The sequence below is a fragment of the Vicugna pacos genome, chromosome 7 (genome assembly GCF_048564905.1).
Source record: "Vicugna pacos chromosome 7, VicPac4, whole genome shotgun sequence".
Lineage (NCBI taxonomy): Eukaryota > Metazoa > Chordata > Mammalia > Artiodactyla > Camelidae > Vicugna > Vicugna pacos.
Genome location: NC_132993.1, coordinates 76,502,592 through 76,523,679, shown reverse-complemented (window position 1 = coordinate 76,523,679; position 21,088 = coordinate 76,502,592). Strand labels below are relative to the sequence as shown.

Below are 21,088 nucleotides of genomic sequence, written 5' to 3'. Positions count from 1 at the left end.
ATGAAACCAGAAAAAAATAACTCCACGTGACTTTGCACCAGAAATTTTTTTTAAATCCCTGTTTTGCACACTAGTAAGGCTTACTGTTGAGAAACTTTCTTCTAAAATTAATAGGCAGCAAAATGTTAATGCTCTGAAAGTTTATGGTTTCTTTTCCTCAGATACTCTGACTTCGTGGTTCATGAAATAGGAAAAGATGGACGAATCAGCCATTTGAATGACTTGTCTGTGCCAGTGGATGAAGAGGTAGGAGCAGTGCTCCAGCAAAAGTCACCTTCTGTTTAAAAATAGCATTTCCTAGAGATCGTAGAAATACAGAGTCGGCCTTGGATTCTGTGTGTGACTCACTGGGTGTTCTCATGATTATTTTAAAGGATCCTTCAGAAGATGTATTTACGGTTTTAACAGCTGAAGAAAAGTGCCGTTTAGAAGAGCTCCAGCTTTTTAAAAATAAGGAAACCAGTGTTGCCATTGAGGTAAGTAGTACAAAAACATATGAAAAGGTTTTTTGGGGGTTTTCATTGCTTTTTGGGGGGTGGATGTTGATAAATGTGTATTGGGAAAGTTACTTTCGTTAACAAAAGGATGGCCTTGCCCCATTTGATCTAAAGGAGTATTATACTCAATATGCTTTTATCAGTGGCAGATAACCAATATCCAGGTTAACTGTGGCCGAAAAAAAGAAAAAGTTGTGTTTTTGTTTAATAAAATTTTTATATGACCACAAATCAACAAGGAAGTCTGTTGTTTGAACTGCAGAACAACTGTTATATCACACAGTGTCTGCTGCAAAGGGCTGTCTGTCACAGCCTGACCATCAGATGTGTAATCCTGGTAGGGAGGTCCTGGTCCTGCCTCCAAAGACGTCCTGGTATCATGTGGGGCTCTGAGAGGGGTAGGAATCGGGGTAAGGAGGTGAAGCAGTGTTGCTCTGCTCATCATGAGTCTACTTCTGCTCTTCCAGGAAAAGAGGGCTACTAAATAGAACAGTAAATGCCTTTTTGAAAGCTTTTTGTTATGAAAATTTTATTCTTCCCGATTGTGCTGTCCAGTGGAATTAGGATGCGAGCCTTGTTTTTAATTTTAAATCTTAAAAAAAATTTAAAAATAAAAACAGGCAAATTTAATTTTGACAGTATGTTTTATGCACCCTAGTACATTCAAAACATTTCAATTTGTAGTCAGTATTTAAAAAATTACTAATGGAATGTTTTACATTTCTTCTTCAGCAGCCAGTGTTACTTCATACTGGTAGTACATCTCAATGCAGACTAGCCACATTTTAAGTGCTCAGTTGCCACATGTGGCTACCACGTGGGACAGAGCATTTCTGGGTGATACCTATGCAAAGTGTATTAGAAGATTTTAAGAATCTTGTAGCACAAGATTTTTAGAATTTTAAGTTTATGTTCAATTCATTTTATACCATATTTTAACAACTTAACTGGTTGTCTGAAATCTCCCCTTCCATCGCTCCCAAATAAAAAGAGTTTACTGTAACTTTGCAGAATTTATTATTTGCCTCCAACCCTCATCTCCTCTTCTCACCACCAAAATTTCTCAAAAGTATGTACCATTGCAGTTTTAGGGATCTTTAATTACTGAATTTACTCATAGACAAAATGTGCAGCAGTGCCAAGGAGAAAATTCTTAAGAATTGGTTTTGAGAGCAGTCCAGGAGGATGGTCCAGGTTTCCCTTGCCTATGCGATGCAGTGGTATATCTTAGCCCCACAATATGCATTTTCCTACAGAGATGGCAGGATTTACTATCATCTTAAAAATTATTGTTATGCCACCTACTGAAAGCTTTTACCTTATTAAAGGGTATTAACCACGGGCGAGTGTCCTTGTCTGTAGAATGAGGAGGATGGGCTTTGTGAATTTTTGAGGTCTAAATATGTATTCACTCTTAACACACAAACTATGATTACAACTCAGTGCTTTCAGTGAATTCTAGATGTAGACTTACATGAAAATGTCACTAGTCTATAATTATAATGTGGTTTTCTTTTGCATTTTGCTAAAATACTGTTAGGTTTAGCTAGTGGTAGTTATAGCATATCTCGGTGTTTCTTACCTTGCAGGTTGCAGTCCATTTAGTGGGTCATGAAATCACTTTAGTGGATCTTAACCAGCATCTTTTTTTAAAATGCAATAAAATAGAAAATAACAGGGCATTGCACCTAGGTAGGATGAGTACTGTTCAGTGCATTTTTTTTTTTTTTAGATTTTTTAATAAGGCATCTGCAGATACCTATTGCTGGCTGCTGAATCCAGATGTGAAATGTATTTCTCAGTGTAAGACACATTCAGAGATTGAGAAACAGTTGTATAACTAATAAGTTAGCTTTCTTAATACAGATCTTTGTTTTTTGTGAGCACATGTACGAGAATGTCATTATAAAGTAATCTAGTATAGAGCAGGACTCACTAGAGGCAGTTGTAGATCAGACTGTTGGGAGAGTAGTTTCTGACATCCCCAAAGGCTCAGCTCACCTCCTCTTCCACCCTTGAGCCCCAAGGTGTTCATGGTTCAGCCGAGTCCCTGAGAGGGAGCGTCTGTGATGGGCAGCTCTGGAGTCAGACAGCCTGGATTTCAGATCTGGCTCTGCCACCCTTCAGCTGTGCAACCTTAGACGCATCCCTTGACTTCTCTTAGCCTCACTTCTTCGTCTCTAAGTAGGTACACTAGTGGCATGAGAGGGAGCTGATGGGGATTAGATAGGACAGTGCCTGTGAGGTGACTGGGCGAGCTCAGTAATCGAGCTCTTAGGATCAGCAGTTCTGTGAAGCTGTGAAAGATTCCTTCCCTGTACTTCCGTTACTTCGCATCGTTAATAAGATGAGCGGTGTTTTCACTAACTTGCTAGTATTATTTCCTTATTTAATATTTGTTAAGTTAGCAGCATCATTATCTGTGTTTTCAATAGGTTATTGAGGACACCAAAGAGAAAAGAACCATCATCCATCAAGCGATTAAATCCCTGTTTCCAGGATTAGAGACAAAAACAGAAGATAGAGAGGGGAAGAAATACATCGTAGCCTATCATGCTGCGGGAAAAAAGGCTCTGGCAAGTAAGTGTGCAGGTGACCCAGTGTTTCTTCTGTCTCCTCGTTCTCCCTGCCTGTCCACGTTCAGGCATCATTTTGCTGTTGTTCAGAGAAGGACATCGATCATGTCATTCCTTCCAAGAAGGTGAATAATAATACCATTTCAGATGTCAGAGCACTCCTGCAGACTGTGCGTCTGGTAAGGGGGCTGTAGGTTTTATACGTGAGTACGGATTTGCTGAAATTGTGGTGGTGCCTGGGAGAGAGTCTTAGGAATTTGGTATGTTCCCTAAAGAGCGGAGCAGGCTGAGTGGCAATTCAAGAAGGAAACGGAAGGATATTCCTCATTCTGTGCTTGTAATGGAGGTAAGAAAGCTTTCAGGTAAAGAAAGAAAGGCTTGTCACCAATCCCAGTGGCACATTCTGCTAAGTCCCTCTATTGAAAGAGCTGCTGCTTTCCGACCGTGAGTATCTTCTTCACGTTAAAAACCTGGAATACATAGAAAACCGCCCCATGCCCGAGCCCATCTTTCGTTGTATAGCATTCATTTGAAATGGATGTGTTGTCAGTGAATCTTGTTGATGTTTATATTCTCATATGTTTTCTACAGCCATGAAAATTTCTATTTGCATATGACCTTAAGAGAAATTGGATAATTTTTTTCACCTGTCAAATCAGCAGATAAAATTTTAATGAAAATTTACAGAAGGAAAAATTAATTCCTCACTCTCCTCCCCTACCATTGATGGCCCCTGTTAGTGATGAGTTATTTCTAGAGACATGTGTTAGAGCAACACTCCAAGACTATTATATAACAGAAGACTGTTCAGCCCATCAGTGCTTTGTCAGTGTTCTCTTCAGTTAATGCTGTGAGTGGACTTGGCCTTAATTGTCTGTAAGTACAGTTCTAGTGAAAGAAGAGGGTATAAGAAAAATGGGAGTAGAAAAAAGGTTTAGCTGTGCCTGAGAGAATAATGTAGGCAAATCAGTGTCTGGATAGTGACATAGAAGTGAGAAAGCTTGAGCAGCAGGAAGAATGTGGAGATTGGAGGTCACCAAAAAGAGCAGTGAGGTGATGTATCCTCAAATTACTGAGGTCGCGTGTTGTTAATCACTTCTCTGTCCTCAGTCTAATGGGGTTACTAGATGTTTCTTTGATATCTGAGTCACAGTATAAAATACTACCTTAACAGCCTTTCTGCACCCAGGGCTGTCCAAGAGAATTAAGTCCAGTGGGAAATTGTTTCAATGACTGTTGTCCCACGGGTAGCGTGTAGCTGTGGAGGGGAGCAGGTGACTGCCTGTGTACGGCAGGTGCCTTGGTGCCCTCAGTCTTAATTCTCTGGAGGAACCCAGGTGGTGAAGGGTTGCTGGGGCGATGTCTGTAAAGAGGCAGTTCTCGTTGGTTAACCACCCTTGCACAAAGACAAGAGGAAGAGGCAGGGTCTCCTTCTGCCGACTGTGGTCATGAAGAAGCAGATTTTTTTTGGACTGGTTGCTTCTTAGAAATAATCATTCTTCCTTAGAGGATGCCAGGTTTTGTGACAGACTCTGGTGGCCCTTATAGTTTTCCCCTCAAGTGAGTGGTGCCAGATCTCTCGAGCTGTCTTTACCCACATTTTCTGTGCTTACACCATACCCACCTTTCTTCTTTTTTCCGAATAAAAAATTTCCAAGTGAGGTGCTGAGCTCTGTGTGACATGAACCACCCCTCCCCATTTCCCTTCTGACATCTTCAGTAAAATAGGAATTTCTCACTGTAAAAAGAAACCTGGGGAGAGAGAATATAGCTCAAATGTATCCGAAAACACAGGCAAGGTGGATTCTAAATCATGATGGCCAAACACAAATTACCAACTTTTTTAACTCCAACGTCATTTTGTGTGATAATCCAGTCTGATAAACAGGGCACATTGATTTCCCTACCAAAGCATACGTAAGATATTTTTCTGAAAATACCATCTAATTATATAAACTGTGTAATCAGGTAAAGGAACTTATGTTTTGAGAGAGTTTGCATCCCAAAAAAGACTCCGGAGGAAGAGTGGAGAGATACAAAGTTAACTCTCCGGGAGAGACTGGCTTACAGAATCCACAGAAAGAGGGAATTCCAGTGATTTAGAGTGGTTTGCAGTGAAAAGTATTACAGACAAGAACTCTGAAACATGTCCACCAGTTTTAGCAATATGGAGATCATTGACGTCTTTGCCAGAGCAGTTGTAGTGGAATGATTGGAAACCAGTTTACACAGGAGGTTGAGATGGAAGGCAATAAATATGCTGTAAAGAGAAGGAGAAAGGAAAGGAACGTAGTTAAGGAGAGGGAGACGTAGGTTTGATTTTTAAAATGCAATAGCCCTGAGCATGTTGGTAAACTGAAGGGAAAGAGCCAGTGGCGAGGGAGGGCGAGCATCCCGGCTGGGAGCTGATGTGACTGGAGCAGGATCCCTGAGGGCGCTGCAAGGCTGGTGTGTGAGGGTGCAGCAGCGGAGCTGGCCTTGAATAAGAAGGAAAGAATGTTCTGCATGCACCCCCATCCTGTCATCTTTCTCAAGCTACAAACATTTTTCCTTCTTTATTCATGGGGATCTCCGTGTGCAGTACATGACTCTTGACCGTGGTTTTCGTCTTTTATATGGTTTCTGTTTCCCGTCTCCTGGGGCTGACATACCAGACCTTCAGGTTGCTGCCTGTTATCCTGGCCTGAGAGTTCTTTGCATTCGCATTTTAAATCAGAGTGTGTCAAAAATGTCTAAAAGCTGTTTTAAATTCACTTAAACCGCAAAGCTGCCGTATGTATTACTTAACTTCCAAGGATCTGTACTTTTATAAAGTCAAACAAATTGCCCCAGATACATTGAGACTCACTGGTTTTCCGTTATTCAAAATATTCCCAGTCAATCAATGTATATGCTTGTTACTATTTCGTATACTGAGTGCACTTGGAAGAAGAATCCTTGTATCTGTTATTTGCAGAGGAAATAATTGAATGCATGCTCAGTGCTTGGATTTGCTAATAAAAGATGCATGCCTGTGAGCCAAACTCATGTCGGTTGTCATGGTTTCTCTTAAGGTATAATAGCATTTAGTTTTTTAGTCTCGTGGTTTCATTTATTTCTTGCCATATAGTTAATTGCGAGTGTACTGAAGGGGTAGTTAGAGAAAAAGGTAACTACACTTCAACTTTATCACAAGCTTTTTTGTTTGTTTGTTTGTTTGTTTGTTTAGTTTTTATTCTGGGCGTTTTCACACACACAAAGAAGGGGACCCCTGCGTGTTTGTCAGCCATCTTTAAGATTATTAACATTCTATTGTTTTTTTAGTCTTTTCCTCCCACTTTCTTTTTTCCTGTTGGAGTGTTTTAAAGAAAATTCTACGTAGCACTTCATTTCACTCATAAATACTTCAGTGTGTATCTAACAGATAAGGACTAAAACCCTAAACCATTATCACTTCCCAACAAAATCAACAGTAATTTCTTAATATCTCATAGCCAGTGTGTGTTCAGTTTTCCCTGATTGTCTCAAAAATGTTTTTTGCGTACAAATGGCTTGTGCAGATAATGATGCAAAGAAAGTCAGAACATTGCATTTGATGGATAAGTCTTTTAAATCTCTTTTAATCTATATAGGTTTGAGAACTGTTTTCCATAATTTTTCAAATTTTTTTCAAACAAGAAATCAGTGCAAGAAACTCATAAAACACAGCATTAGAAGCACAAAGCAAAACAGTAATTACGTGCAGTCTCACCACCAAAAGATAATCCCAAATAGCATTTTGGTACACGTCCTCTCCTATTTAAGAAAACATCTCTGGATGAGAGGGCACATTGCATCCAATCTTACACCTTTTGCTCCATCCTCTGGGCACAGACAGTGCAGCTGTGAGGATGAGCGGACAGGCCATCGTGAGGGCATTGAGACAGGGAAGCCTGGGGCCTCGTAGGTGAGTTTTCTTCTTGTTCACTGTTTGCCTCTGCGACATTCCATTGTTAATGTCTAAATGGCTGTTACCCCACCGCATAACTGCCAGGTCCGGTAGAAATCCTCAGTGGAAACTTTCCATGCGGTCATTTGCATGTTCACTTCGAAAGCACTTTAATATTATCATAAATTAAATATTGCTCTCTTGTGCTCTTTATGCTGTGCATTTGGACAGAGGTCAGAACTGCAGCAGGTAAGAGCAGTTGGCGTTTCATGTAGAGAAAATGAAATGCCAATGATTTTTGGCACAAGTGCTGAGTATAGACAACTTGTAAGTGAGCTGGAAGGAAAACCAAAAATAATGTTTCTATTCACAATTTTCTGAGGATGAGTTATGGGTTTTCCAAGATAGCTTTTGGTCAGTTTGTTCTTTTTTTTTTTTTTTAATTGAAATGTAGTTGATTTACAGTGTTAGTTTTAGGTGTCCAGCAATGTGATTCATTTATGCATATATGCATATGTCTAAAAAATTTTCTTTTCAGATTCTTTTACATTATATGTTATTACAGGAAATTGAGTATGTTTCCCTGTGCTGTGCAGTAGGAGTCAATTTGTTCTTTACATTGTAACTTAAACACTAAGCTATCAAGCAGAGCTTTTTGCCTTGACAAGGGCAGGTGTACAAGCAATTTGAGTACCAGAAGTTTCTCATGTCTCTGAAGATGAAGGATTCATGAGTTCATGCCAAAGGATTATTTTAGGGACAAAAACAAAGGAGCATTTTTAAAAGAAGACTCTTTTCTAGGGATTGTGTGAAATATTTTTTCACTGTTTTTCTTTGATAAACTTAAAGAAATCAAGTGAAGTAGATGCGTTCAAATAACAGCTGCAGCTGTGTGTCATGCAAGACTCATGAGCTTTGTTTATGTGTATGTTTTATTAAAGTGTAGTCAGTTCACAATGTTGTGTCAGTTTCTGGTGTGGACTCATGAACTTTGCTGTTCAGCCTTCTAGGAAGTGCAGTTGTGGCTTACATGTTTTCCCCGAAGTGCTGGTTTTTCAAAATACCCTTCGGAGAACTGAGGTCTAAATCTTGCAGGGAGGGTACAGCTCAAGTGTTAAAGCACATGCTTAGCATGCATGAGGTCCTGGGTTCAGTCCCCAGTGCCTCCTCTAAAAATAAATAAATAAACTTAATTACCTCTGCCGCCCCAAAATTTTAAAATAAATAAATCTTAATGTTGTTTAAATATATGTTTCTAGATTATAGTGTAATTTAAATGTTCATTTAAAAGAACAGTTTAAAAATTCAGATTCTCCCGAGTGTTGTTGACATGTCTGTCAGTTTCCAGAAAGCTCAGAAGTTAACATTGAACCTGGCTTAATTTTTGAAGTCTCCTTTGCCCCCAGGAGTGACAGTTAGGTCTTGAATGCCACCTGCCCTCTCTGTCGGGTAGACCTCTGTAAATGATCTAGTATCAGCTCAACTTTTGTGATGCAAGTGGCCTTTGGAAAATCTAAACGTGTCACTGAGGCAGCTCCTCACAAGCTTCATCCCCATCCTAATCTGTACGTGTGAACACCTGACTGGGGTACGAGGCAAGGCTTGGAGTTTGACGTGACTGCTGTTTCTCTCTGACCTGCATGTGCTCTAGAGAGCCAGTCGGCCCGCCTTCAGACACGAGCTTGTGAAGTAAGCTGCTGGGGAGTGCTGGACCCCTCTGTGTTTCTCTCTGTGAAGGTTGCTGGTTAGGCTTAGCCACTTGTCACACCACCTGCATTTCTCGCTGCTGATTTTAAATGCAGACAGATAAGTATCCAGTCACAGCTCAATGCCTGTAGTCCACGAAGCTGTAACCACTTAACCTGTATTTCTTGCCAGACTAGATCTGATTTCTCTCTCAAGGGTTCTCTAGCAAAACAGTGAGCTTGTAGGGTTTCATAAGAAAAAAACTCAGCTAACTTTTATTATGGTGTATATAACATTTAATTTTCTTTTTTTTTAAAGATCCAAGAAAACATTCTTGGCCAAAGTCTAGGGGAAGTTACTGCCACTTCGTACTGTACAAGGAAAACAAAGACACCATGGATGCTATTAATGTACTGTCCAAATATTTAAGGTTAGTGTCTTGTTCTTGTACCCATACAAAATCAAAGCAGAAATGTATTTTCCTCTTCTGGTGCTGAGGAGAGAGGAATGGGAAAATGGGCAAACAGGTAGCAAATGTGCCTCCTCCCCATCATAGTTTTCTTATGCAATAGGTGAGTTAATTTTTTTTTAACCTCCTTGCATATTGCCAGTGATTCAAGATGAAAATTCTGTAAGTAAACGGTTCGCATATAGTGGAGAGTTACCAGTCCATCCCCCTGAAAATAAAAATTAACTGTCTTCCCTGATAGCCTGCGCTTTGATGTGGTTGGGGAGGTTTGCCTGCTCTGCTGTTAGCTCTTAGCTCCTGGAGGTTGACTAGATGGGAAACCTGAGACCACTCAGATTTTCTCGGAGGAACGCAAACTTAGCAGAGATTGGGTCTCTGAGGATGGGTCAGAAGCCAGTTTACCTTTAGAAGTGGGTTGGGGCACCACAGCAAATCTGTACAGTGGAAATTTACTCTCTGACATATATTTAGCCCAGTTTAAACACAGTACATAGTGTGTTAGTGTGCTAAGGCTGTCGTAACAAAATACCGTAGACTGGGCAGCTTAACAGAAATTCATTTTCCCATTATCAGGAGGTTCGAAGCCCCAAGCTCAGGGTCTTGGCAGGGTTTTTTTCCCTAAGACCTCTCCTTGGCTTGATGATGGCCACTTCCTCTGAATCTTCCCATGGTCTTCTGTGTGTGTGTGTGTCTGTGTGTGTGTGTCTGTGTGTGTGTGTGTGTGTGTGTGCGTGCGCGCGCGCTCGCTTGTACCCCGGAGTCTCTCTGTCCAGATTTCCTCCTCTTATCAGACACCAGTTGAATTGGATGAGGACCCACCCTAATGGCCTCATTAACTTAATCAAGGTGCTGTCTCCAAATACAGTTGCATTCAGATGTACCGGGAGTCAGTAAAATACACAAATTATAAGAGAGCACAGTTCAGCCCATAGGACACAGTACCGTTTGAAGTAACATTTTATTTTACTCTAGTTGCTGGCTTTCTAGTCAGTGATGCCTTGTCCATACCTGAGCCCGGGAGAATAAACAGTTCCCGACAGGAGAGTAGACAGAGAGGGCGTTAGTTCCTCTGAGATCTGGAGCTGGGGATTGCTCAGGGTTCAAGAAATCATTCCTGTTTCTCTCCTGTTCATGTGGGGCAGTTTTTATAAAATTCTTAGTTAACTCGTTTACTTATCTCTTCATATTAAAACTATTCCTATCCCTGTTTCAGCATTTGACTTTTTTATAACTAAGAAATAGCATGTGTTTTTGGAAAATTCACTATTAACTTTTTAAAAACTGAAGATATAAAATTCTCAAAGTGGTACATGGTATATCAGAATGGATTTTTCCTTACCTTCACAGTTAAGTAATTAATGAATTGCATGTAATCGACAGGAAGTGTGTCACTCCCTTCTCTGCGGCTGGCTGGCACAGGCGTTCTGTCACCCACAGCTAAGAAGGGAGGTGTTCAGGTGTTACTTTCTTGGCTTGCACATTGTTTTCCTGGGTATATTTTTAAGTAAACTTTCTCCTTACTCTTCTCCAATTCTGTTATGATTTCAAGTGTATCTATTTTAAATTTTAAATTAGAGAAATATGAGTTCCTGATGCTATGCAACTTCAGCAGGTTTTGTTTTCTGTTTCATCAGAGTTAAGCCAAACATATTCTCCTACATGGGAACCAAGGATAAAAGGGCCATAACCGTTCAAGAGATTGCTGTTCTCAAGTAAGTAGAGTACCCACCAGGATTCCTTCTGCCAGGACCCTGGCACTGCCTTTCAGAGTTCTCAGGTTTGCTTTGTGGGGTTTACTTCTTCCATGGTTGGATCGTGCCTCTGCCTACTCAAAAAATCGTTTCTGTTTTTCTCTTTTTGCTTATCTGTATATCCTGATGTTTTTGCAGCAAACAGATATTATGTATGTAATTTTTAGAGGATTTTTGTGGTGAAGCCAAGAGCGTAAGTGATTTTTTCTTCTCTTTTCTCTCTCCTGTTCATTCATTATTAAGTATAAGTTATTTAAGTTTTAACTACAAAACAGTGAGCTATTCTGTGACACACTGGATACAGATGAAAAAGATGGTCTCTGTTTTGAAGCAATTATAATTTTTACCTTTTAAATTTTTTATTTAAGTATGGTCAATTACAATGTGTCAATTTCTGGTGTACAGCACAATGTCCTGGTCATACATACACATACATATATTCGTTTTCATATTTTTCCATTAAACATTATTACAAGATATTGAACATAGTTCCCTGTGCTATACAGAAGAAACTTTTTTTAACTTATTTTTATATATAGTGGCTAACATTTGTAAATCTCACACTCCCAAATTTATCCCTTCCCACCCCTTTCCTCTGGTAATCATAAGATTCTTTACTATGTCTGTGAGAAAGCAATTATAATGTAATGGAGCAGACAGATAAGTAAGTCAGAACTTACCACACAGTGAGGTAAATGCTAAGATAGAGATACATTGGGAGCATTAGGGCAGACCCGACAACAAAGCATGGCACTCATTGAGGGGCAGGCCAGGGAAGGCTTTCATAGAAAATGGGGTGTTTAAGCTTTAATCTAGATCAGGGCTTCTCCACCTCTTCACTGCTGACACTCTGGGCTGGATGATTCTGTTATAGGGGCTGTTCTGTGCACTGCAGGACTTTTGGCAGCAGTCCTGGTCTCTACCCTCTAGATGTCTGTAGGGTTATACCTACTGATGTCAGCGTCATGACAAACAAAAATATCTCTAGGCATTGCTTAATGTCGCTTGAAGGACAGAATAGCCCCTGGCTGAGAACCAGTGGTCTTGATTCTAGAAGGATGGATAGGAGTTTCCTGGGGCGGGGGGGGGCTAGGGTGGTTTGTTCCAAACCAAGAGAACAGCTTGTGAAAAGACTGGAAAGGATTTGAGGAGTATAAAATGTTTGCCCCTGACAGGAGCTTGAGTTTTGTGGGGGTTTAGCAGGAAATAAGGCTGGAGGGCGGGCCCTGTGGGTCATGTTGAGGATCTTGGACTTAACCTTAACCTGAACCGAGTGAGTGGTGTGTAGAGACAGGATTAGGCGTTTGGCGGGAGCACAGGGGAGAAGCGAGCTATTGCCGTCGTCTAGGGAGGAGGACGGGGTCAGGTCAGTGAAGGTCAGAGGGGCAGGAGGGAGTCAGACCAACTTGGGCTTCCGTCTTCATGCACCCCCAGAGTCAGGAGTGGTGGGAGGCAGAGACAGAGGGGCAGGAGGAAGCTCGGGGTGATGCTTCTGTCCACTATCCTAAGTGTGGGTATGGTTTCGCGGACTTAGCCGCGTTTTAAAACTTGTACATTCTGAATGTGTGCAGTTTACCATATGGTAATTCGATCATTAAAATCACTTATGCTTGCTGTCCCCACTTAAAATGAACACATACATGTATTTGTAATTCCCCTGTCTTTTCATAAGGAAGTTGAGGTGACATCTCCTCTTCACCCCACAGCCCCCTCCCGTCCAGCTTCTTTCCCAGCCCTCCACTGGTCCGTTTGAAATAAAGTCGGGATTGAGCTCCAGGTTACATCCTAACGGATTCTCCAGTCCTCTTCTTCGTTGGCCTCGGGGCAGCGCAGGGCGTCGTAGTAAAGGCAGAGTGAGAGCGTCTTCTCTCCGTGACGGGGCAGTAGCGTGTGCAGTTGTGGCTGTGTCTGAGCAGAGCAGGCCGAGACCCCTGGAGACGCGGGTGTCCCTTCTCCCTTGGACGCGTGGGGTGGGGAGTCACTGCCGAGGGTGAAGCGGGCGGGGGTGGGGAAGGGAACTTGAGAAGAGAGTGAAGATTTGAAACAGCCTCCGCGGGCAGTGGGCTGGTCAGCAGCTCCTGAGAATAGGGGCCGACGGTGGCTTGAGGGCTCAGGCTTTCCCGTACTCCAGACGTGTGCACCGAATGTTCTTTCTGGCGTCTGAAATATCTCTGTAGTCAACTCTTAGGCTGTCTGGCCGGCTCTGAATTTTTCAAGCTAAATTGAAAAATAGATTGGTTTGTTTTGTTTTCAACACAGAAGGAACTAGGTAGAAAATGAAAGTTCCACCACAGCTGTACTCCCTCAGAGACTGCCTTGTTCACTGCTTGGTATATTTTTTGTGGGGGCCTCTCTCTTTTTTTCCTTGTTAACTGAAATAATTACATAAAGTGTGTTCTTTTCTTAAAAACAGTAACTGTTGTACTTCTTTCCCTGTTAGTGCATAGCAAAAGATATTTAAATATAAGGATGTAGCTAAATTTATGAACTGTCCCATTTCTTGCTATTACAAGCAATTCCAGAATCAGATGTATTGGCTAAATCTTGGCACACATCTGTGATAACTTTGTTGAGATAAACTTAGCAGTGGAATTACTGACTTAAAGAGAATGTGAAATTCTAGGTTTTTTTTTTTTTTAAAGTTTACTTATTTTGGGGTGGGTGGAAGATCATCAGGTCTGTTTTTTTATTTACTAGGTTTTTTTTTTAATAGCGGTACTGGGGATTGAATCCAGAACCTAGTGCTTACTGCGCACGCACTCTGCCACTTGAGCTGTACCCTCCCCCCTTTAGGTTTTTTGATAACAGAGTTTAATTGCCCTGTAGAAAGGTGGTACCAGTTTATCACCTTTATTCTTCTTCTCCAGAATCTTCCCTGACATGTTATGATTTTTTTAAAAAATTTGCTAATTTGAGGGTCAAAAATGGCATCTCATTATTCTAAACTGCATTATGTGATGTGAAATATTTGAAGAGTGAAAATACTTATTTCTCTTCTTAGTCAGCCACAAGGTGTCATACTTGATCACAGTGTGGCTCCGTCTTCATAGACCTTTGCTGCCTTGATCATCTTCCTGTTGACTTAGTAAGAAACCATGTTAGACACCTTAATGTTGGCCTTTGGAAAGCACATAGCACTTATCTCGCGGATGCAGGCTACACCCTTAGTTTGCTTAATGGCTACATGGAGCCGGGCAGATTGGCCTTTCCCGTGAGAACTGGTGGACAGGATAAACCCTCTTTGCCATGCAGCGATTTAATTATTACTGAATCGATCAGTCCTCAGGATAAGCAGCATTTCTTTTTAGCTTCATGTAACTCTCCAAAGTTGCCTTATAGTTTTAACAGGATCTCAAGCAGGAACAGCCTCATTCAGAATGATTTGTTTCTTTTCCTGCCTCTTCCTGCCAGTCTCCTTTCTGAGTCTGAGCCAGTATTTCCCTGGCTTTGTTAATAAAGGCTTTTTGTGCAATGTGCTGCTTAGGTTGGCTCCTGATGTTTAAAAGTAGGTTTTGGTATTCCCAAGTTACTCACAAAATTTGCTGTGGATTTATAACCAAAGCGCTTGATCCAGGATCATCAAAATTAAAACTGTGAACAGTGTTGTGAAGAGATTGTCAGCTTCTTTCCATCACTTGTCAGGGAGTACCCACACCAGCAAGGGCTGAGTGTAGCTCTTGCTTTCTGCTGTGCTAGTGGGATTCAGAAATATGTGTCTGCTGTTTATTCAAGAATAAATAGACCACAGAATATGATTCAGCCCTGAAAAGTAATGAAGTACCGATATGTACTGCAGCATGGATGAGTCTTAAAAGCTTTATGCTAGGTGGAAGCAGTCGAGACACAAAAGGTAACATATTATATGGTTATATTTGTATGAAATGTCCAATATAGGGACATCTCTGAAGATGGAAGGTACGTTACTGGTTCAACAGGTATAGGGTTTCTTCTGTGAATGATGGAAATGTTCTGGAATTAGAGTAGTGACAGTAGCACAACATTGTGAATGTACTAAAAACCACTGAATTGTACACTTGATAATGGTTAAAATGATAACTTTTATATTATGTTAATTTTATCTCAACTTAAGGAAAAAAAAGAACAGAGCTTGATCAGGCACTTTCCTGGCTGTTGGAAGCGGTCTCCATAATCTCTCCCCACAGCGGCCCAGTTTCCTATCTGATTCCTTCTTTCACCTCTTGACTCTTAAATACTCTGTTTCTACAGCAGTAGTTGCTGACCAAAGCAGAGTTCTGTCCTCCTGTTCCTCACTCTGTTCATCCTGATCGTCTGCTTCCTGGATTCTCTGGGATACCGTTTCTGGGTTAATTTATGACCTATGCATCTTCATTCCCCGTATAGCTGAAGTCAAGGACCTGGTGCTCTTTTTCTCTTGGACCTAGTGCCTCTGAGCAGCTGGCCCACGCTGGTGTAGACCCAGTTTATGCCTTTTTGGTCCTCTGGTGGGGCCAGGAGAGAGGGTAATGGAGTATGAGCTTTGTCAACTTCTCTGGCTAGCTTCCTATATTTTATAATAATTAGTGGGACAATGACAGATCTTTTTTCCTCAAGGAATTGGTCAGGCAGCTTCTACACATTCTGAACCAGGAAACAAATAGACTGATAATGCATCAGGGAATTGATTGTCTTCAGGAAGTATGGGGAAATTTTCAGCAAAGAAACAAGAACTGTGTGAGATAAAGTGGCAAACTGGTATTATATAGGTGGATTTTAGACAATTTTATTCAAGAACAGCATATTTTTAAGTAGAGAGTAGGATAAATTCCCCTACTAATTATTCCTGTAACCTTGGGACTTGCAAGGCTATGGAGCAGGGGCACGTGCCTCTGTGGGGCTGCTCCTGTGATGAGCTACTTTAGGTCTAGACTCTAGGCACTTGGCAGAACAGCATCTCGTGTTGGCCGGAGATCCACATCCAGACCCTGCCGACCCCTGCGTTTCCAGACAAAGCTGGAACGTGGCTCCTGACAGTGAGAGCCAGCAGGAATGCACTCAAGGACCAACACTGAAAAACACTGACACAGTCCAGGGTGGTGGAGAGAGAAGTGTAGTCAAAGTGAAGCACAGATGCTCTTTGTTCTGGTAGTTCTCAGCAAAGTTGTCTTTTCAGAGGAAATCTGAATTCAGAAAAAGTTCAAACCACTGTCTTATGCGCAGTGATGTTCTGTGCAGCATTTTGTGTAATTTTGGAAAATTATAAATGACCCAGGTGATCCCAGCTGGAAAATCTTAAATAAAATGAATGGTTAAATAAGTAAATTCCAATTGGTGCATTATTTTTGACCCTATTAGATTATTTTTAATTAAAAAAATCCTCTTTACTAAAGTAGAGAAAGAGGAATACTAAGAAAATGAAACGTAAAAACATTTTAATGTGACAAAGTGTGAAAGTCTCAAATGAAAAGCCAGTGTCTTTTTTTTAAATGGTGAAATACTAAAGCATTTTATTAGGATCAGGAACAGAATAAATAAGGATGGTTGCTCTGTTACCACTATTTATCATTGTTCTAGGCATACTATAATACAAACAAACAAACCAAATTAAGAAATAAATGGTGTGAAAATTAGAATGAAGGTGGCCAAATTGCAGTTTTTGTTCATGGCATATGATTGTTTCTGCTTGAGGAGCTGACTGAAAGTTGTGCAAGATAAGGAAGATTATGTACAAAAATCAGTTGGCAGACGACCCACTTACAAATTATAATGGAGAAAAGTCTTTTACACAGAAAAAGGAAAAAAAAGAACTTACCTAGAAACAAACGGTTTGTTAAAAGTGTAAGATCTCTCTGCGGAAAACTCTGAAATGCTATTGATAGATGTAAAAGGACTTGAATAAATGAATGCTGTAATCTGTTCTTAGATAAATGTAAGTGTCTTTTAATGCATAAATGTATAAATTTATGCTGATACTAATGAAAATACCAATAGGATTTTTTTTACACTAATCAAGCTGGTTATAATGTGGAAAAGTTAAGATACAAAGCTAGTTATAAAAATTTTGAAAAAAGTGACTAATAAAGGAATTAGCTTCTATATATATATATATGTACATATATATATATATTTCATTTTAAAATATTTTTATTAAAACATTCCCATGGTGATTTCTGCTATGGATTAAGTTGTATGTTTATACCATTAAAACATTTTACCACACTCCCCACCCTAACATATTTCTGGATTTGTAGTAGTCTATTTTTTTAACTTACCATCTGTTTTTATTTTTTTTAATTTTTAAATTTTTAGCTGATTTACAATGTTTTAATTCATTTATATAACTTTTTCATATTCTTTTCCATGATAGGTTATTGTAAGATATTGAATATAGTTTCCTATGTAGGACCTTGTTGTTTATCTATTTTATATATATTAGTTTGTATCTGCTAATCCCAAATTCCCCATTTATCCTTCCCTCCCATCCCCTTTGGTAACCATAAGTTTGTTTTCTATGTCTGTGAGTCTGTTTCTGTTTTGTAAATAAGTTCATATGTATCACTTTTTTAGATTTCACATATAAGTGATATGGTATGATATTTGTCTTTCTCTTTTTGGCTTACTTCAATGTAGTATGACAATCTCCAGGTCCACCCATGTTGCTGCAAATGACATTATTTCATTCTTTCCTATGACTGAGTAATAATTCCATTTTTTATATGTATCACATCTTCTATCCAATATCTGTCGATGGACATTTAGGTTGCTTCCATGTCTCGGCTTTTGTAGGATGCTTCTATGAACATTGGGGCGATGTGTCTTTTTGAATTAGAGTTTTCGTCTTTTCCAGATACATGCCCAGAAGTGGGATTGCTGGATCATACTGTATCTCTATTTTTAGTTTGCTTAAGGAACCTTCATACTGTTCTCCATAGTGGCTACACCAAACTACATTTCCACCAACAGTGTAGGAGGGTTTCTTTTTCTCTACACCCTCTCCAGCGTTTACTACTTGTGGACTTTTTGATGATGGTCATTCTGACCAGTGTGAGATAGTGGTACCTCACTGTAGTTTTGATTTGCATTGATTTGCATGAGCAGTGTTGAGCCTCTTTTCATGTGCCTGTTGGTCACCTGTGTGTCTTCTTTGGAGAAATGTTTGTATAGGTCTTCTGCCCATTTTTTGTTGGGATTGTTAGTTTTTTTGATATGTAGCTGTATGAGCTGTTTGTATATTTTGGAAATTAAGCCCTTATCAGTCACAAATATTTTTTTCCATTCCTTAGGTTTTCTTTTCATTGTTTATGGTTTCCTTTCCTGTGCAAAAGCTTTTCAGTTTAATTAGGTCCCATTTGTTTATTTTTGTTTTTGTTTCTATTACTCTAGGAGACAGATTCCCCAAAATATCGCTGGGATTTATGTCAAAGAGTGTTCTGCCTGTGTTTTCCTCTAGGAGTTTTATGATATCCGTTCTTACATTTGGGTCTTTAATCCATTTTGAGCTGGGTTTTTTTGTATATGGTATTAGAGAGTGTTCTGATTTCATTTTTTACATGTAGCTGTCCAGCCTCGGTATATTTTAAAGCATGTTACGTGATACAGCAGTTACAGCAGTATGATACTGGCGCATAAATGGGTAGGGAGAATTAGGGTAGTTACAGACCCAGATACACCCACAGATTTAGTGGGTATTCAAAGTAGCATTTAAAAACAGCAGAGAAAAAATGTTTCGGGTCAGTGAATTTGTTGAGATAACTGAGTAGCTATCTGGAAAAAAAAAACTTAAATTGACTCCTTACCTCATTTTTTGTACACCCTCACTGAGTGAGTAGGTGGCAAGGCTATGCCAAATGCTAACAGAGCCAATCAGAAGGCGGCATTGGCCACAGTGTCACTACATAGATAGACAGACAGAAACAGAGACAGAGAGATAGTAGACAGATACCATAAGAATACTTATTTTTTTGTAGCCAGGTCCTTGATGTAGTATTTATGCTCCACAATCTGCTTTTTGAAAAAAAGACAAAAAGCAAAAAGATACGCATGATGCTATTCATTTAAAATGCAGAACCAAAGCCCCTGAGTGGCAGCTGACATGGTTACTGGTTTGTGTGAAGAACTTTCTCCTTTTTTCCTTAACCTCCTCGTTGCTTAGGACAAAGAGACTCCATGATTTAAAGCAGAGGATGAGAGCCTGGCCTCCCCCGTCTCCTTTCTGAATAAGCCACCTTTGGCATCAGTAGTGGACTGGGGAGAGTAAGCAGAAACCCCCAGTCAGAACCTCTCAAACTCCAGTGCCCAGAGTTCTTTCCCTTTTTTGCCACAACCAGAATAAACTTGTAAAAGAGCCATAGTGAAGAGCAGTGTATTAGTGAGTGCGCGGGGGCCAGCGCTGCTGTAACGGAAACGCGATGAAAAGTGCGTCGCTGCTGTGAGCCGACGGGCGACAGAGGGGACTGTTCCCTTTTTACTCTGAACAACTGTACGAGTACTCCACTTATTTGCGGTATACGTTTTAAAAAATAATCTCTGACTAGGGATGCCCTTTCTAAGGATGACTTAAATCCCAGAGCTATTGAAAAAAAGAATTGACCTGAAATTTTACTATGCAGTTCTTTTTGTAGAAGAATGGCGACTGATGCAGGAGGAATGGTGGGTATAGGAAAAACACTCCTTGGCAGTCAGCACAGTAATATTTGCTTCAGCCAGCAGTTATCCGTGGGTACCCAAACAGTTGGGTGAAAGACTGTGAGGGAACAGGATAGTCATAGAATTTAAAAAATATCACCCCACAGCAGGGGAGGGTACAGCTCAGTGGTAGAGTGTGTGCCTAGCATGCGCGAGGCCCTGGGTTCAGTCCCCAGTACCTCCATTAAGAAACAAACAAATAAGTAAGCCTGATTACCTCCCCCCACAAAAGAAAATCACCACACAGGTCACCAGTTAAAAACAAAGGGAAAGGAGAGAGAGGTACCCTCACAGTGGAAGAACCTAGCAAATACCATCCTAACCCAGGGACTAAATTTATCACCATCAGTGATTGACAGACTGAACCCTTGCCTTTTTCTGTGATACGCTGAAAAGGCCACAACATCATGTGCTGTTCCCCCCAAAATGTCTACCTGAGTCTAATTGTGAGGAAACAAGTGATTGTCCTGGTCCTCGATTAGGTCCTGAATTTAAGGAGCTTAAAAAAAAAATCTCAATGATATTACTGGGGAATTGGGTGAGTTTGGGTGCAGACTGCACATCAGTAGCATTGCGTTCCTGTAAGGGGGGCCACGGTGGTTAGTAACATGGGAGACTCTGCTGTTCTTAGGAGACACGCTTCAGTCATTCAGTTTAAGGGTGAGGTGTCCCCATGTCTGCAACTCACTCTCACGAGGTTCAGAAAAATGTGTAAATCGTGTGTGTGTGTGCGTGTGTGTGTAATGTGTGGGCATTTATATACCTCGGGAGAGATCTGTGGTGTAAATCTGGGAAGATGTTAACAATTGGTAAATCTAGGTTAAGGTACAAGGCTGTTTGCTATAGTGTTGCCAGTTTTCTTCACCTTTGAATTCTTTTTAACATAAAGTTGGGAAATTGTCTAAAGTGTAAAATATTATAAATAAAGTAAGCTCAAAATGGGAAATAATACTTGCAAACTATGTGGTATAGTGTAGATTTCCTTAATACATGAAAACAGGAATATTCACAATCCAATGGAAAAATAGGTAACAGGACGATTGGGCTCTTCACAGTCAAGATAAAGAAATGTTTAACTTGACTCACAGTAAGAAGCATGCAAATAAAATCAAAATACAGGTTTTAAATTATAAGACTGGCAGAGCTCAGGAAGGTTTACAATATGCTGTGTGAGGAGACACAGGGGTGAGGCAGGTGGTAGTCACTTCTGTACTAAGGGTGTGAGTGTGAATTGTATAACCTGTTTGGAGGGTAGTAAGGGTTAAAATTTTTAATCCATGCCTTCTGGTTCCAGGGGTTTATCCCAAACGTTCACCTATGTGGGTGCACAGAGAAGTCTGTATAAGGATATTTGTTACAGGATTGTTGTAATAGCAAAAGACTGGGAGCAGTTTAAATGTCAATCAAAGGGGACTAGTCAGATAAAGGACTGGGTATCCCGGCAGTGCGGCAGCCACCCTGCGCAGCTGTACAAAGAGTGGGGCAGCTTCAGAAGTACTGCCTGGGGGGGCGGAGGGTACAGCTCAGTGGTAGAGCTTGTGCTGGGCACGCGTGAGGTC

At 40.5% G+C, this 21,088-nt stretch overlaps 1 protein-coding gene across 1 annotated transcript in view; it reads left to right on the top strand.

The window, feature by feature from the left end:
- The window catches only part of PUS7 (pseudouridine synthase 7), a 47,646-nt gene that overhangs the window by 10,526 nt on the left and 16,032 nt on the right, over nucleotides 1-21,088 (top strand). Inside the window, exons 3-7 of the mRNA XM_015234549.3 lie at nucleotides 162-246; nucleotides 375-476; nucleotides 2,933-3,077; nucleotides 8,985-9,096; nucleotides 10,770-10,847. Of these exons, the coding sequence (XP_015090035.1) occupies nucleotides 162-246; nucleotides 375-476; nucleotides 2,933-3,077; nucleotides 8,985-9,096; nucleotides 10,770-10,847 (522 nt within the window). The remainder of the gene's footprint in view (nucleotides 1-161; nucleotides 247-374; nucleotides 477-2,932; nucleotides 3,078-8,984; nucleotides 9,097-10,769; nucleotides 10,848-21,088) is intronic.